At 40.0% G+C, this 17599-nt stretch overlaps 1 protein-coding gene across 2 annotated transcripts in view; it reads left to right on the top strand.

The window, feature by feature from the left end:
- The first annotated feature begins 77 nt into the window (after window positions 1-77).
- pi4kaa (phosphatidylinositol 4-kinase, catalytic, alpha a) overlaps window positions 78-17599 on the top strand; it is a 43249-nt gene continuing 25727 nt past the window's right edge. For both annotated transcript variants that reach the window (XM_082541432.1, XM_082541431.1), the window contains exons 1-21: window positions 78-577; window positions 4328-4444; window positions 4547-4640; window positions 4727-4815; window positions 5090-5162; window positions 5276-5538; window positions 5631-5697; window positions 5828-5976; window positions 6053-6118; window positions 6206-6302; window positions 10392-10583; window positions 10672-10772; window positions 11245-11374; window positions 11460-11589; window positions 12159-12254; window positions 12327-12510; window positions 13056-13156; window positions 13516-13684; window positions 14294-14344; window positions 14451-14559; window positions 17440-17576. In XM_082541432.1, the coding sequence (XP_082397558.1) occupies window positions 479-577; window positions 4328-4444; window positions 4547-4640; window positions 4727-4815; window positions 5090-5162; window positions 5276-5538; window positions 5631-5697; window positions 5828-5976; window positions 6053-6118; window positions 6206-6302; window positions 10392-10583; window positions 10672-10772; window positions 11245-11374; window positions 11460-11589; window positions 12159-12254; window positions 12327-12510; window positions 13056-13156; window positions 13516-13684; window positions 14294-14344; window positions 14451-14559; window positions 17440-17576 (2514 nt within the window). In that variant the 5' untranslated portion in view covers window positions 78-478. The remainder of the gene's footprint in view (window positions 578-4327; window positions 4445-4546; window positions 4641-4726; window positions 4816-5089; window positions 5163-5275; window positions 5539-5630; window positions 5698-5827; window positions 5977-6052; window positions 6119-6205; window positions 6303-10391; window positions 10584-10671; window positions 10773-11244; window positions 11375-11459; window positions 11590-12158; window positions 12255-12326; window positions 12511-13055; window positions 13157-13515; window positions 13685-14293; window positions 14345-14450; window positions 14560-17439; window positions 17577-17599) is intronic.

Here is a 17599-nt window from a genome sequence, read left to right as displayed (position 1 = left end):
CATCATCCAAATTTCTCCTAACTTTTTGTCAGAATAAGCATTGTATTCTTTGAATGTGTAGGATTAATAATAATAATAGTGCTATTTGTGTTGTACTATATTAATTTTTTGTGATTACTTACTGTTGTGTGTAGTACTGGTGGTTATTTGTGGTTTTCTGTGCACAAATGTTATCTTCTTTGCTAACAGTCACCAAACAGACATTAGCTATCATTGACAGAATGTGATAAAATGCTGTTATATTGTTATATACATTATGGCCACTTGCCCTGTGACTGCTGAGATAAGCTCCAAAATCCTACGGAACCCATGGATGGATTATTTGTTGGCATATTGTCGATTTGCCCTTCTTGGACCTTACGCCTGCCGTAGCTGTCAGTACAGCCCAATGACAGTCATTGGTATTCACTAGCTACTCGTTGAGAGACGCTTGAAAGAAGATGCTTGTGTGTTTGTAGTTCTTCCAAGGGTAGTTAACATGTCTCTCAATGGAGGCGGAAGCAGAGGATTTTATTTCAACACCGTCCTGTCTTTGGCAAGGTCGCTGGCAGCTCACCGGCAGGCACCTATAGACAAGGTAACGCTTCAGTTAGACTAGCGACCTACCGGTGACCAGCTAATAGCCTAAATAGTCTCTGACAGTAAGGCCCGTCACAGACCGCTTTTCTACCAGTGTGGTCTGTGTTATGAATCAGAATAGACTCTAAACATGACTGTTTTGTCAATATATAAATTATAGAGTTATTTCAGGATTAAGGGGCGCCACATAGCATCACTGGTACCTTGCTAATGTCGGCTAACGTTAGCTGTTTTTAGCCTGTAGTTTTCCTTTTAAAAAAACCCAACTTTTCCCCTCATGTGAACAATTAGATCCTTACTCTTCATCCGTACATGTTGGCACAGGAAAGCAAACCCTTTTTGTGTCCTGATTCAGTCGAACACCCGCTGTATGTACAGTTATACATTTACACAGTATTCTAAACTTTTAGTTTGAGGGTCATTACCAAATATGGTGGCACCAGATCTTTAATCATTGTGGTCCGAACATTCTTTGAATGGACCAACATGTGTAGTCAATGTTGTCAGGAGAGGTGCGGGATAAATACAAGTGTTATGAAAATATGTTAAAAAGCGTTACTTATCTGTAATTTATACGATGTATAAAGAAATAAAATATGTATGACGTAATCAAGATTTGTCCAGTCACCTAAATATTTTGGAGCTGTTCCAATGAGCTGTTTATTTGGCTGACTTCAAAATGAATTTGTTTTTAAATGTATTTATGTATTTGTTTGTTTGTGTAGCGTGTATTTTTATTTATTTGTGGCAGGAAAACACAACGATAGTTATGTAAAAATGACTGCTTTTAAACTCTTTACCTTCAAAATAGACACACAGATCAAGATATAAATTATATATTAGCCACTGTTGGTCAGCAACATCTTTTTTGCTGTTGTATAGTGTGTGTGTCTGTGTGTGTTTAGTACAGTAAGCATATTGTAAATAATTAAGTAAACTAAGACCAAGACAAAATTGTACTTTAGCTCAAATCATTATCAGTTTTTTGTTTTCTCGTATTTAATGGGAAAGGTTAATAAGTTCATAATTGGTAGTCATAGCTTTAGCCTTGTGGTTTTCAAAGTTTTGTGAAAGCCAAAATTTATAGTGACAGTTGTATTCATATCTGCTTAAAACTGTTGACGTGTCATGAGTTATTTTTTCAATTGCACTTTCAGAAAGAGTTTTATTGCATATTTTCAGCATCTGTACCTAGAATGACATCTTTAGTCTTTCCAATAAGCTCCAATAGTGTATTTTATATCGTGCCATCATGACCTTATCACCCAAAGTGGTCGTCCAGAGGCTGAGGGTGTAAAAAAATTAAACTCTTTAACTGCTTACAGTCAGTTAACAAAAGCATATGTATCCAGCATTTGACTTTGACAGAATGATTTAGATGAATGATGTAGTATTTACCTCCTTGTTGTTGTACACTACAGTGATAATGAATGGTTGACAAAAAATCAAGACACACTCTGACTTGGCTATGCCTAGGGCATATCAGTTGCTCTAATACAGTGTCAGCATACTTTAAGTTCATTGTCCAATGTTGTGTAATGTTACCAAATCCAACATGGCTCACACAACAAGTGTATTCAGTTTTTCTCACTTCTGCTTGTATTCAATGTGTCCAGGTCTTATGTCAGGGAAAGAAACTGTGAGACCAATAAATTCTGATCCTGTTCCCAAACATTTCAGTGATGAGGGCTGAAGTAATATTTTAATCCATAGTCACATGCAGAAGTTTTAGCTGACAAATATAGCGTTAATATTGCTGGCAGAAGGTAGCAGAATATATGGTAAGGTGGAGTTTCACTATAGGAGTACTAGCTCGATTCTGAGTCCCCTTTTGGAGTAGGATAAAGCTGTCATCTGTGGTGATATTTTTAGTGTAGTTGATGGGTAACAAGGTCCTCAAACAGGTTAATCTGTTCATGACAGGAAAGAGGGGCAACTTCCCTGTTCTCTCAAATTAAGAGGAACAAGGCAAGAGGTACACAAAGAGGGAACAAATTATGACCTTAAGGTTGTCAATTTCACACGAGTCCATCTAGTTCCAAAACCTACTGCAGATGCCAACTAGCAAAAAGTGGTTTTGTTTGAATGGCATGATTTTAACAAACACTGATTTGAAATTGTTTTATTACAGTGGATCAGTCTTGAAAATGTGACACTGAATGTTGTTGAGAAACCTAAATTGTACAGCCAATTCTCTTCTGGATGAGCCAGTGTTACTCAGTTGAATCGTTAGGCTATGTGTTCAGAGATTAAGCAGCTGAGTGTATTGTAAAATTCTACAAGAATGCAGAGGTTGAACTGATTAGAAAATACATTTACTGAGAATCAGAAGGGGGAAACGCTAAACAGGAAGTACACTCCTTGATAAAGAGCCGTGGCTGCAGTAATATAATGACCCGTCAGCCCACTGTGTTATTGTTTAAGAAGTGTGTGCCAGTTTGTGGACTTTATTTTGCTGTTTTTCTGTCTGCAGTAACCTGCTCTATAAATCTGTATGTGATCGTATTGATTATCTTTAGAGATGTAGGATGTTTAAGGGGTTGTCTGATAAACAAAATTTATTTATTAGTCATTGTTCTGAATTTTAGCCAAGAACTACATCTGGTATTGGAGACCGTGTCTGTAGAGGAGGGACTCTACTTAAAAGCCATCTTTGAGTGGGGATTTTTAACTCTTTCTGAAGATTAAAAATATTAATGAATAATAAATTATTATTATACTTCTTGCTTGTTGTCTGAGTTACGGAGTTACTTTCAGTGGATGTTAGAATGTCCTGTGGTTTTTTTGTTTAATTTCAGAATCAGTTTGTAAAATGGAAATGTCCTATTAATCTAATTTCTGCTTATCTTTTCTTTGACATTTTTCAAAAGTCAGATTTAATGAAAAATTTCAATGGTGTCTAAGCCAAAAAGACAGCAGCAGTTTGTAATAACCTGCTGAATACTCATTTCCCTCTCTTTCATTTATTAGTGTTTTGTCTCAAGCTTATTGAGATATTATTTAGTCTTAATAAGCAAATCAGTCATCTTACCTGGATGATTGATTTGGTCTTTGGCTTTGAAATCAAATAGTTTTTAGTGGAATGTTTTATGTGAAGTCTCCACAACATCCCCTTTGTGGGCTTTAATCATTTAAAATATCCTCTCTCTCCTCTCATGGAAAACAAACAGGAAGTAGTGGCCCTGCTCTCTGTTTAAATGGTGGTTAATCCCTCACTGAACTCTCAATCATGGGGCTAATTAATGCCACAGGCAGGTTTTCAACTGGACTTTTAATTGGATTCAAATCCTGAGGCCCATTTAGATAGTCAAAATCATTAACATTAATGGGACAACAAAGTGCCTGTTTTAAACCCACCCATATGGAAAAGATATATATAAATCTTATAAAGTTTGTATCTGTCTTGTGTGAAACTTGTATGAAAAGCATATAAGTGTGAAAACAGATATAAGATCCCTTGAAAAATTATATAATGAATCTTGTATGTTTTGGATACTTACTAAAACAATGTATGAAAGTAATGCCAAAGTGGCCACTTTCATGAGTAAATCATGTAAGCCTTATATGATTTACTCATGAAAGTGGCCACTTCCATGAGTAATCACATATAAGTTTTTACTATTTCTTTTCCGTATGGGCAGTAGGCAAGAAATTTCTCTATATTTAAAATATTGTTATATTTAATAGCTTCCTAAAGTTGAGAAATGTTTACAACTCCTCTTCATCCACCCACATTGTCCTCCCACAGGTTCAGAAGCTACAATGCATGTGTCCAGTGGACTTCAGAGGAATCTTCCAGCTAGATGAAAGAAGGAGAGATGCTGTGATTGCAGTTGGCATTTTTCTAGTCGAGTCAAACCTGCAGGTAAATAGCGTACCTCGTTTCCTCTCCTCATTGTCGTACTTTTGTGCTTGTATTAATTTAAGGATGTTCATTTTCTTATACTCTGGAATACATGTATTTCAGCACAAAGATGCTATTGTTCCCTACCTTCTTGGGCTGCTTAAAGGACTCCCTAAAGTTCAGTGGATTGAAGAAAGCTCGGAACGCAAAGGAAGGGGTGGGTAACAGTCTTACATGTACTTTATCCTGTCATTTCTTTTCATTTTAGAGGTGCTGTTTAGTCATTTTTTATTTTTGTTGCAGATACCCTTCCTGTGGCAGAGAATTTCAGCTTTTGTCTTGTGACATTGTTGTCAGATGTCGCCCAATGTGATGAAATCTTACGAGGGCAGGTGTGTGGTAATGACTCTATATATACATGGGTATAGATGCTGTTTATCTCATGTGTACTCAGATTTTTAAATACATTAAGCTCTCATTCACACAGGCCTAGAGCCTGGTCAGCAACCATTTGACAACCACCGGTCGCTAGGGAAGAAAACAAATATTCCCCAATTGGTTAACATGTGTGCTGGCAATTCCTGGAAGTTATTTGTTGCTTCAGAAGAGTAAAAATCAAAATGGTTTAAATATTAATAAATATTATTTAAATGATTATGTTATCAGATCCTGGAAGCAGTTATGGACATCATGCAGGTCCTGCAAGATATCTGCAAAAATCCAGAAGCTCATGACAAAGGTACCAACAGAGACCTCGTTCTTCCGTTAAGTGCTGCTATAGATCATTCCAGTGCTAAATAACATCCACAATATTCTTGTACGTATTCTTGTATTATTCTTTTTCTTGTACAGAATACCTATGTAGGTACACTGTGCCCACCTTGCTTGGTGTTGCAAGAGCATTTGGCCGATACAGCAACACTGACGAGCCGTTACTATCCAAGCTGTTTCCTCGACCAGTTGTTCCCTTACTGTCCACAAATGATGATAGCGATACTGTCCGGCGACGGTCCTTCAATGACTTTCGTTCAATCCTACCAAGCTCCTTGCTCACAGTTTGTCAGGGAGACTCTCTGAAACGCAAAGGCTCCTCTGTGTCCAGTGTGTCACAGCAGGTAATAAAATGAAACGGGCAAGAAGGCAAAACTAACAACATGTGTTTATTTTTAAAAAAAAAAAAAAAATGAAATCCTGATTTTGTTTTCAGGCCAGTCCAGAGAGAGCAGGTCTGACACCCAACTCGCCCGCTGATCCCTCTGCACAGTACTTTGAAGGTAATTTCAGATCAGGTTGACACCTCTTTTTGGGTGCAGTATTTCATGCTTTCAGAAGTTGTTTTGTTTTTTACCGCAAACAGAATAGACATTTTTACGGTACATAATTTATTCTTCCCTCTATGTTAAGGTTCTTACCTCCCCGATGGCAGTGCAGTGGACCCTGACTACTACTTCTCCACCATAAGCTCCAGCTTCTCTGTGTCCCCTCTTTTCACTGGAAGCAGCACTGGAGAGTTTCACGTCCCTCTAGATATGCTCAGACAACTCCTTCACATGGTCAGCAGTAACCACACTCAGAGTTTGGTTTTGTACATGCATGCAAGGTGAACATTGTATTACTTCTTTTGAACAGGTTCAACAGATTGTCTCTGAGTCGTTTTTAAAATCACTGGATGACACCTTGGCAGAACTTCAAGTGGTATGCCTCTCAAGTCCACTCAGATTTCTCTTCACTTTACTTTTCATGTTACGCTTTATTTGTAAATTTCTGTTGCTTTCTTTGCAGGTGAATCCTGGTCTTCATCTCTACTACAAAACCTTCAGTGATCCTCTTTATGTAGCCATATTTAAAATGCTGAGAGACACTCTTTATAATATGAAAGGTAAGGAAATCTGTAATAGATCCTTTAATTAAAGGTAGTTTTACCCTTAACAAAATCTAACTAATATTTTCAACACCTTCAGGCAGTGGTAAATTAACAAGGTGATTCTGCTATTTGTATCTAAAAAGTGCTGTGTTTCTCGTAAAGTCCTTATTTGATGAAGAGAAAAGTTAACCAGAAACTACAGAAACAGTGGTGGTCTGCATTCTCAATTGCACACTTTGATCAGGAATAAAAATATGGTGCCAGAATTACAGGTGATAAACAGTGCTGTAACTGATTGCAAAAATGAGAACCAGTAATATTCTAACTTTTTATTTTTAAAATTGTCTTTTAATTTTGTGATGTTTTTTTTTTTTTTTTTTTTTAAATCTACTGTGATCTTGAAAATGGTATTGAGTATATTACTGGTTATTAGTATAGTGTTTGAAATTTTAGTGTCATGAAAACCCTACCTATTAATTGCAGAAAATGTGCAGAAAAGTAGATGGATCTGAGATCCCTCAGATAACAGAGTAATAAACAGCTAACTGAGCTAAAATTAGGTCAGTTGCATATATAGATTTTGTTTTTCTGAAATTTGTATTACAAAGCTAACTTACCAATCTAATTTGGAGTTTTTGATTAAAATACTCTAAAAGCTGCCTGAATCATACACACAAAGTGAAGAGGTCCAGTTTAAGACTCTTAGTACATAGGGCCAATGTGGGCCTCATAAACTACAGCCTTAAGTGCAACCTAGAGGAACTGCAGTTATTACAACTTACACATTAGCTTCCTTGTAAAGCTCTCAAGAATGCCCATCGATTCTTTCACATTAGTATCTGTATTTTGTCTCCCTTCCATGTTTGGTGAAGAAAAAGTGGATGCAAGTTGCATTGACTCACCACATCATCTTGTGGTTTGTTACGCCCCACTTAAAAACGAAGTGTTGACAGTGCATCAGCCACCACATTGTCCATACCTCTCTGATGTTGGATGTCTATGTTGTACTCCTGAGCAAGCAACGCCCATCTCATCAATCTTTGGTTGTGATTGTACATGTGTTTTAGGAATACCAGAGGGTTATGGTCAGTATAAACCATAACAGGAGTGGTGGTTGACCCCACGTACACGTTGAAATGCTGCAAAGCAAGCAACATGGCCAGGGTTTCCTTCTCAATGGTGGAATAGTTGAGTTGATGAGGCTTGAACTTAGCTGAGAAGTAGGAAACCGGGTGACTGATGTCATCAACTCCATCCTGTAGCAGTCCTGCCCCAGTGCCACTTCTAGCTTGAAGACCTTGCTGAAGTCCAGAGCAGCCAGTACAGGGGCACTGCAAAGGAGAGACTTGGCACAGTCAAATGCATATTGGCACTCAGCAGTCCATACGAAGGGTTCCTTTGGACTGCACAGATGAGTCAGAGGAGCCACTACTGTCGAAAAATTCCGGCAGAAACATTGTAGTAGCCCACTAGACCCAAGAAGCGCCTGAGCTCCCGTCTTGTGGTGGGCACCGGGTAGCTCAGTACGGCCTCCACCTTTGCATTCACAGGGCGCACTTGGCCGTGTCCTACTTGTTTTCGGAGGTATGTCACTACCGCCTTGGCAAATTCACACTTTGCCAGGTTCAGGGTTAGGGAAGCCTGGGTTAAACGAGCAAAAACATCCCTCAAAGTACTCACATGATCAGTCCAGCAAGAAGAATATACCACAATGTCATCCAAATACACATTACAATTGTTAATGTCCGTTAACACAGAGTTCATAAGTCGTTGGAAAGTGGCTGGTGCATTTCGCGTACCAAACGCCATCACTGTGTACTGCAAGAAATGGTCTGGAGTAACAAATGCTGAAATATCAGAGGCTCTGCTAGTTAGAGGAACCTGCCAGTAACAGATCTAGCTTTGTTATGTAGGTGGTGGCTCCAATGCTGTCTATGCAGTCTTCCATGCGAGGCAATGGGTATGAGTCAGGGACTGTGACTGCATTTACCCTCCTAAAATCAGTACAAAAACGAGGAGAACCTTTCTCCTCGTTTTTGGTGTCAGCAGACATGAAGAGCTCCAAGAGCTATGGCTAGGTATCGCCAAACCATTTTCAAGCAGGTACTGTACCTCTTTTTTCATTAACTCCCTCTTGAGTATGTGTGTTGCTTAATAGGGCACGCATCACCCACGTCAATGTTGTGCTTTAACACTGGGGTTCTAGATGGTACATCCCCAAACAGACTAGGGTGCGCTTGGATCAGGTTTTTCACGTCATCTTTCTCGTCATGGGGAAGATAGGAGAGGTACGTGTCTAAGGCATCAAGAACCTCTGAGTTCACAAGCCTACCACTCTGCTGACCTTCACTGCCCTTTACCAAACCATCATCATGGTTTATGGGCACAGAAATGAGTGAGATGGAGCCCTCTTTATCGTCTTCCCTAGAGTGAAACAGTTTCGGCATATTTATATGGCAGAGCCGTGTTTTGCGCCTTCTATCCGGAGTGCGAACAATGTAGTTTGTGCCATTGACTTTGCTCTCTACCACATATGGACCTGCAAATTGGGCTGACAGAGATGGACCAGAGGTGGGCACCAACATGAGTACCTGATCACCAGGTTTAAAAGAACGCTGCACTGCCTTCGTGTCATACTGCTGCTTCATTTTCCCTTGGGCTGCTGACAGAGACTTCTTGGCTATTGCACAAGCATGGTACAAACATTCCCGACACTGCGTGACAAACTCAAGCACATTTGATTGCGGCTGCACATCAGATAAAAACTGCAGCAGGGCTGAAACCAAGGGACTCCTGGTTTGCTTCACGAGCTGCAAACAGTAGGAATGGCAGTCCGTCATCCCAGTTCTTGTCAGTCTCCAGACAATATTTTCGCATCATCAACTTTATGGTCTGGTGCCATCTTTCTAGTGCGCCTTATGACTGGGGATGGTAAGGGCTGGAAGGGATGTGTTTGATACCAAGTGATTGCAAAGTCTGCTTGAACAGTTTTGACTGAAAATTGCTACCTTGGTCGGTTTGAACAACTCTGGGCAGACCGAATGTTGAAAATAATTTAAGTAGAGCCTTAACTACGGTGGGAGCGGTGATTTTTCGAAGTGGTATGGCTTCAGAAAAACGGGTTGTGGCACACATGATTGTCAAGAGGAACTGATTACCCGCTTTTGTTCTGGGTAGAGGACCCACACAGTCCACTAAAACACGCTCAAAAGGCTCCCCAACTACCGGGATGGGTTTAAGAGGAACAGGTGGCACCGTCTGATTAGGTTTACCCACAATTTGGCAAACCTTGCATGTTTTGCAGAACTTGGCAACGTCTTTCTTCAGACCTGGCCAGAAAAAGTGCTGAAGAACGCGGTCATAGGTTAAAGTGGTTCCTAAATGACCTGCGCAAGCTGCAATATGCCGCCCCGGTTGTCCCCTAGGAATGGCTATTTGGCGTACCACCCCCCAACCCTCATCACCTCCTTCCTGCTGTAAAGCAGGTCTTGAGACCCATTTCCTCACCAGTAACCCATCCTCAAGATAAAACCTGTGTGCCTTTTTATTGTTTATTATCTCACTTACCTCTTTAAAACACTTAGGAAAAGTGAAAAAGAAAAAGCCAAAGCCAAAGTTACACAGAGTTTAAGTTCTCTCTCTCTCTCTCTCTCTCTCACTCACTCACTCACACACACACACACACACACACACACACACACACACACACACTAAAGCCTGCTGCCCAAACCACTCTAGCTCACAGCACAACCTGGATGATTTGCTCACTGGCAGACCTGTAACATAGGAAAAGGAGAAAAAAAACTCTCACAGAGGGAGAGCCACTAGAGGTCAGCAACCATAACATGGTTCAAAATGGAGTTAGATGAAAGTACTGCTGCTTTCGAAAATAGGAGACTTTTCTTTATGTTCTGTTGATAGCTTTAGCTGATTTTGGAGTTGTTAAAATTAAGTATTTTTTTAACACTGGATTTTACAATAAGTGCTTTTTATATTATTCAATAACAAAATCACAATTTCTCCTTCCCTAATGTCTCTATAATAATAATAATAATAATAATAATAATAATAATAATAATACAAACATAATTTGTTTTCTGTCAGAACTTCAGACAGACTATGTGAAGGAGGTTCATGACTTTGTACTGGAGCAGTTTAGCAGCAGCCAGTCAGAGCTGCAAAGGATTCTTCATGATGTCGAGTACCTCCAGAGTGAACTGAGCCCACTCAAACTGCGCTGTCAGGCTAATGCCGCCTGTGTGGACCTCATGGTGTGGGCTGTTACTGAGGAGCAGGGTAAGTCTTGCTTCCTGTATCTTAGTCCAACAGTGAGTAATCAGTCTCGATAATCTTGATTGTAAACCTTTTTTTGTTTGTTTGCCAGGAGCTGAGAATCTTTGCACCAAGCTCTCAGAGAAACTGCAATCAAAGACATCCAGTAAAGTCATCATTGCTCACATGCCCCTCCTGATTTGCTGCTTACAGGTAAAGAACTACCAGAGAGGGAAGAAAATGATGTGGGAGCAGGAGTAGAAAAGTGTTGTGTCCTGTTAAGATTTTGTTTCTCTTTGACAGATTAGTGCTTTCTTTCTTTTCTTTTCTTTTCTTTTTTTTCAAGCCAATCAGTATGGTTTATACTTCTGAGGTATAGCAGGAGAATTTTGACAATGCTGAAATCGGGCTAAGATGCTCACATTAGAGCTATAACGATCAGTAGTTTGGTGTTGATGACAAATTTCTGAAACCTAGTGGTACTTGATTTTCTGGGTTATCACTGATGCTTTAGGTAATCACAGACTGTATCAAATCAGAAATTAAAAGCTTTAAAGTAACATCTATTGTGGCTGTCCTGTTGGAATGTTTCTCCTGCTTTCTTCACAGTAAATAGCTGTAAACCTGGGAGGAATGCAAATATTATTATTACAAATGCACATTTAGAAATACTTTTTGTGTTCAGGGGTTGGGTCGTCTGTGTGAACGCTTTCCAGTGGTGGCCCACTCTGTTACCACATCCCTGAGAGACTTCTTGGTGGTGCCCTCTCCTGTTTTGGTGAAGTTGTACAAATATCACAGCCAATACACCCCAGGTAACTCATGCTCCACCACTACCAGCCAGCCAACCATGTTCCTTCCAGTTTAATGTGTTCTTACAAGATTATGATTTTGTTTAAGGTGGTAGTGAAATAAAGATTCATGTGACCAATGAACATTCCCAGTCAACACTCAGCACCCATTCGAGCAAGAAGAGCCAGCCCTCCATGTATGAGCAGCTTCGGGACATCTCCATTGATAACATCTGCAGGTGAGTTCCCCCACAGGTACATTAGGCACTGGAGCTTTCCATTTTCCAGTTTGCAAGAAAACAGTATAAATAACAGGTTCACAGAAGTCTTCATAAATAGAACCGTTTAAGATCCAATTTACTCCCACAGAGTTTTTATGAAGGAGAAATAATGGTTCAGCAGTTGTAGTGCATCGGCATACCACAGAACCTGCAGACTGCTTGTCTATCTGCAGAGAGCATCTGTTTTGTTAAATGTGGGTAGTGCTAAAAATATGTGTTATAACCAGTATGTGTGCTCTCCAAAAGTTGATTCTGGATGATTGAGCATGCATCAAGACCAGTATGTGGGCTATTTTTGCTTGTGCTGTTGTTGGTCTGTCAGCAAGCTGTGGAAAACTCTGAAGTTATAACATACAAAGAGATGAAAGTGTGTTTAAAAACAATGATAAATGTCCACTGTGAATCCACACAGGTGTACAACGTGCTTCCCCTTAATATAAGGCATTGCTGAACGAAACCCATCCCACTTGCGTGTACATGTCATTGTCAACAAAGCCTTCACTCCCAGTCTTTCCTTCTGCTCTCAGGTGCCTTAAAGCTGGCCTGACTATGGATAATGTCATTGTTGAAGCTTTTCTCGCCAGTCTGTCTAATCGTCTTTATATCTATCAGGAAAATGACAAGTAAGCCTCTCACCGAAATTATACTCTGCTCTTGACTTGTGAAGTTAAAATAACCAAGATATTGCCCCACAGGGATGCTCACTTGATTCCAGACCACACAATCAGGGCTTTGGGTCACATTGCTGTGGCCTTACGGGACACCCCCCGAGTAATGGAGCCCATCCTTCAGATTCTGCAGCAGAAGTTCTGCCAGCCTCCCTCCCAGCTTGATGTCCTCATCATAGACCAACTTGGCTGCATGGTCATCACAGGGAATGTGAGTGTTTATCTTCAAACTTCATGTGTCTTAGAACTTCAAGCTTCTAGAGTAATTCAATTGAATGCAATTTTATTTATGAAGTGCCAATTCATAACAGCAGTTGCTTCAAGGCACTTTATATTGTAGGGTAAGACATGGCTAAACAAAACTAGGGTATCATCTGCATAGCAGTGTCTTACAATAATAATGCCCAAGGGAAGCATGTATGATGTTAACAGATTTGGTTCCCAGCACAGAACCCTGTGGAACTCCATTACTAACTTTTGCATGTGAAGAAGGCTTCCTAATTATATTAAGAAATTGGAATCATAGGAATCTCTGTGATTTAAACCACTGCAGTGCAGTTCCTTTTAATACTTACGCACAATTGTGAGTTATACAAGGGAATCAAGCTTCTGTGGTATGCTTTCTTTTTCAGAGGAAGGACAGTATATGACATCATATGCAGTGATATTAGACCCAAATCTAACCTTTTTAAAGTGTAATTTTTATTTTTGAAGGGGAACTTTGTGGTTTTTTTTCTCTTTTTCCTTCCACTTTAGCAATACATCTACCAGGAAGTTTGGAATTTATTCCAGCAGATCAGTGTCAAGGCAAGCTCCATGGTTTACTCTACTAAAGATTACAAAGATCACGGATACAGGTAAGAATCACCTTATAGGGCAGATGAGGAATTTTAGTCTTAAAAGAGCATTTTTCCCCCCCCTTGGTGTTATGGTTTTGCTTGTTCACATTGGCGTCATGTTTTTTTCTTTACTATTGTCATTTCAGTGCAAGTGTTGGCCATTGGTCTACAGTCCTGTGTTAGCATTCAAATGTTTATTTCAAGCTTCAATGCAGCTGAGTTTTCTTTTGTTTTTTTTTCTCCATCTTGAGCATCAGCAAGCAAAAACTGTATCAATTCTCTTATGGGAGCCTGAATGTGAACCATACCCCCGCTGTTACAGAAACGCATGTGCTACTGCTTATCTCGTACATAAATGTTCCTTCCTCTTTCTGCAGACACTGTTCCTTGGCTGTTATAAATGCACTGGGTAACATAGCAGCAAACCTTCAGGCTGAGCATATGGTTGACGAGCTGCTAGTCAACCTGCTAGAACTCTTTGTTCAGCTGGGCTTAGAAGGCAAGCGAGCCAGTGAAAGGGCCTCAGACAAGGGCCCAACTCTGAAGGTATGGCACACACTCACATTGCACATTCCAGTATAAGATAAGATAAGATAAGATAACCTTTATTAGTCCCACACGTGGGAAATTTGTTATAATGGGAAGGAAAAACAACACAAGTGGAACTAAAAACAACATAGGGTAGTTAGGTATAAGGTCAAACAAGTCAAGTGAAGTCAACACATGCAAGAGGAAGTTTTTACCTTAAATGGCTTTGCTTCATTTTCTTGGCAATCTGCTTTCATAAGATAACAGCATACTATAATTGGGAAATGATTCCGATTTTTACAGTTTTCCTGCAGCTAGAGCCAGGAAACATAGGTGATGCATATAGTAGCTGTTAAGTCACACTGTATTTAGTTTCCTTCAGATCCCAACCCCCCTGACTTTATAGTTTTTACAGTGCTCCATAAATTAAATTTTTCAAATTTTAATATTTTTATTAGCATGGGAATTTACAGGTTTCTTGTTTTTTTTTTTTATGCTAGGGTGTTTAATAAATTTGTTAAACACTGAAACTTTTGCTTGTGTAGAAAATATTTAATGTAGTTAACTCATTAATTAAATAAAGTGGTAGTCTATTTTCAAGTGGCTAATTCAGCTCTGTACCTTCAGGCATCAAGCAGTGCCGGAAATCTTGGAGTCCTTATTCCAGTCATTGCAGTGGTAAGTGATTTGTGTATTTTCATCATATAATCTTTGATAATTCAGAGTTAGTGTAAACCTAGCACTTTTAAAAGGTCTGTTATCCCTCCTCTTCTTCTGTTTTTAGCTGACAAAGAGGCTACCACCAATCAAGGAGGCAAAGCCACGCCTGCAGAAGCTCTTTAGAGACTTCTGGCTCTACTCCGTAGTCATGGGATTTGCTGTGGAGGGTTCAGGTAGAAGGAGTTGTTTATTTCTGTTGTGTTGTGTACAAAAATATCAGAAATATCAAAATTTTGTTTGTTTTATCACAGTAAAGCAAACTGAAATTTTTGTAGCTCTATTTCTGTTTTGCATCCTTAGTCCTGTAAAATGTCAGTTTTACTATTTTGTCTCCCATTTATTTTAGTAGTCTCATCATATCAGTCTGTTTTAAATTAGGAAATGCAGTGGGAATTTGTGGGAAAGTTTTCAAGCAAACATTTTTTTATTCCTGGAATCACCATTATCTTTAATTTATTATAAAAGCCTTAATGAATTCATATATCTGTAGCTTCTTTTTAGGATTAAATGTAGTACTGTGCAAAAGTCTTAATCCGCCCCTTATTCTTTATATATTTAATTTAATTTTTATTTATCCATTCATCCATTTTCTTCCATTTATCCTTGTCAGGGGCATTCACATTCATATCTATGGGAAATTTAGAATTACCAATTAACCTAACCCCACTTACTGCATGTCTTTGGACTGTGGGAGGAAGCAGAAGTACCTGGAGAGAACTCACACAAATACAGGGAACATGCACACTCCACACAGAAGGGCCCCGGCCAGGATAGGTGGAATCAAACAGGACCTTCTTGCTGTGAAGCAACAGTGCTAGTGGTGCGGTGATTGTCCCATCTCAAGGCACTTTATATTGTAAAGGAAAGAGCCTGCAATAATGGAGAGAAAGCCGGAACAATCGGACAACCCTCTATGAGGAAGCACTTGGTAACAGTGGGATGGAAAACTCCCTTTTAACAGGAAGAAACCTCCAGCAGAACCAGGCTCAGGGATTGGCAGCCATCTGCTGTGAACAGTTGGGGATGAGGGGAAAGAAATAGGACAAAGGACACACTGGATTTAATCATTAGTTACTATTGAACTCTGGCTCTCTTCCACAAAGTGGTTTATATACACATAGACAATGAAAAGCTGTGAGTGAAGAAGAAACACTTGGTGCATAATGGGAACCCGCTAGTAGCCTAGGCATTTTGTAGCATAACTAAGGGAATGTTCAGACTCACCTAACTATAAGCTTAAAACTTTCCCTTTTTTTAAAGCATATACAGTACTTAAAACTAGAGAAGATTTCTGTCTGCTATATCTAAACTGTAAGCTGGTTCCATAGAGAGCTGAGGTCTCTGCCTCTTATTTTACTTTTAAATACCCTAGGATACCCTAGTGCTCTATTGCGGTGAAAAGGTAGTATATCAAGGCCTGTATATGAGGAGGAGGATTTTTAATTTCATTCTGGATTAACAAGGAGCCAGCAAAGATAACAAATGGGATAAATAGGCTCTCTCTTTCTTGTCCCTTTCACTACTCTCGCTGCAGCAGTCTGGATCCATTAAAGCCTTTTCAGGGAGCCTTTAAAACAAACTGATAATAATGAATTACAATAGTCCATCCTAGAAATAGTAAATACATAAACTAGTCAATCACCATCACTCTGTGACAGGATGTTTTGAATTTTAGAGATACAATGCAAATGCCAGGAAGCAGTCCAAAATATTTATTATTTATTTATTAAGAATTATCCTAATCAAAAATTATGTGAAGATTCCTCACAGTATTACTGGAGGCCAAGTTAATATTATCCGAAGTAAGTATCTGGAGAGACACCATTTTTCAAAGGTTTTTAGGGCCAAGTACAGCAACCTTTTTTGTTTCATCTGAATTTCAGGTTTATGTCTTTAAGACATTTCTGCAGTTAAACTAATTTTGTGTGTGTCATTTTTGCTTTGGATAGATGAAATATATTAGATAGATAAAGCCAGAAAAGGGTGGAGTGCCCACTCCGGGTCAGGGACAAGACCCTGCCCCAAGTGGAGGAGTTTAAGTCTCTCGCGGTCTTGTTCATGAGTGATGGGAGAAGGGAGCGGGAGATCGACAGACGGATTGGTGCAGCGGCTACAGTGATGTGGACGCTGTACCGGTCTGTTGTGGTGAAGATAGAGCTGAGTGTAAAAGCGAAGCTCTCAATTTACTGGTCGATCTACGTCCCTACCCTCACCTATGGTCACGAGCTGTGGGTAGTGACCGAAAGAACGAGATCGCGGATACAAGCGGCGGAAATGGGCTTCCTCCGAAGGGTGGCTGGCCTCTCCCTTAGAGATGGGGTGAGACGTTCGCCCATTCGGGAGGGGCTCAGAGTAGAGCTGGTGCTCCTCCACATCGAAAGGAGCCAGCTGAGGTGGTTCGGGCATTTGACAAGGATTTCCTCTGGGCGCCTCCTGGGTGAGGTTTTCCAGGCATGTCCCACCGGGAGGAGGCCCCGGGGCAAACCCAGGACACACTGGAGAGATTATATCTCTCGGCTGGCCTGGGAACGCCTTGGTGTTCCCCCGGATAAGCTGGAGGAGGTGGCTGGGGAGAGGGAGGTCTGGGCTTCTCTGCTTGGGCTGCTGCCCCCGTGACCCAGCCTCGGATAAGTGGAAGGAAATGGATGGATGGATAAAGCTGAGTTTCATCTGCATAGTAATGAAAATATATGCTATGCCTTCTAAAAATACAGCTTTAGGGAAGAATATATAACGTATATAGAACGGGTCCCAGCATAGCACCCTGGGGAACTCCATAATGAAGAAGACACCCTATTTACATGAACAAATTTAACCGTGCTAGCTAGATATGATTCAAACCACATTTTCCTTCCAAGGAGTCAAAGTTTTTATTTTTCTAATTTTTTTTTTTTCTAACAGACATTGGGTGATATATTTGTTAGTGAGTTAGTAAGGAAGCTTTGAAAAATACAGTAATATGTGGATGAGATTAACCATTTGGACATTTACTCACATGACACCATTCATTTTAAAGATGTAAATCCTAAATTTGCTGCTGTTGAAATGTTTAGGTTTGTGGCCAGAGGAGTGGTATGAAGGGGTTTGTGAGATAGCGACCAAATCACCGTTGCTCACGTTTCCCAGTGGAGAACCTTTACGCTCAGAGCTGCAGTACAACTCTGCCCTGAAGAATGATACTGTCACTCCGGTATGAGAATGCCCACATGCAGA

This window comes from Aulonocara stuartgranti, assembly GCF_965226115.1.
Source record: "Aulonocara stuartgranti genome assembly, chromosome: 7".
Taxonomy (NCBI): domain Eukaryota; kingdom Metazoa; phylum Chordata; class Actinopteri; order Cichliformes; family Cichlidae; genus Aulonocara; species Aulonocara stuartgranti.
The sequence above is the reverse complement of the archived record's forward strand: the minus strand, read 5'-3'. Positions and strand labels throughout refer to the sequence as shown.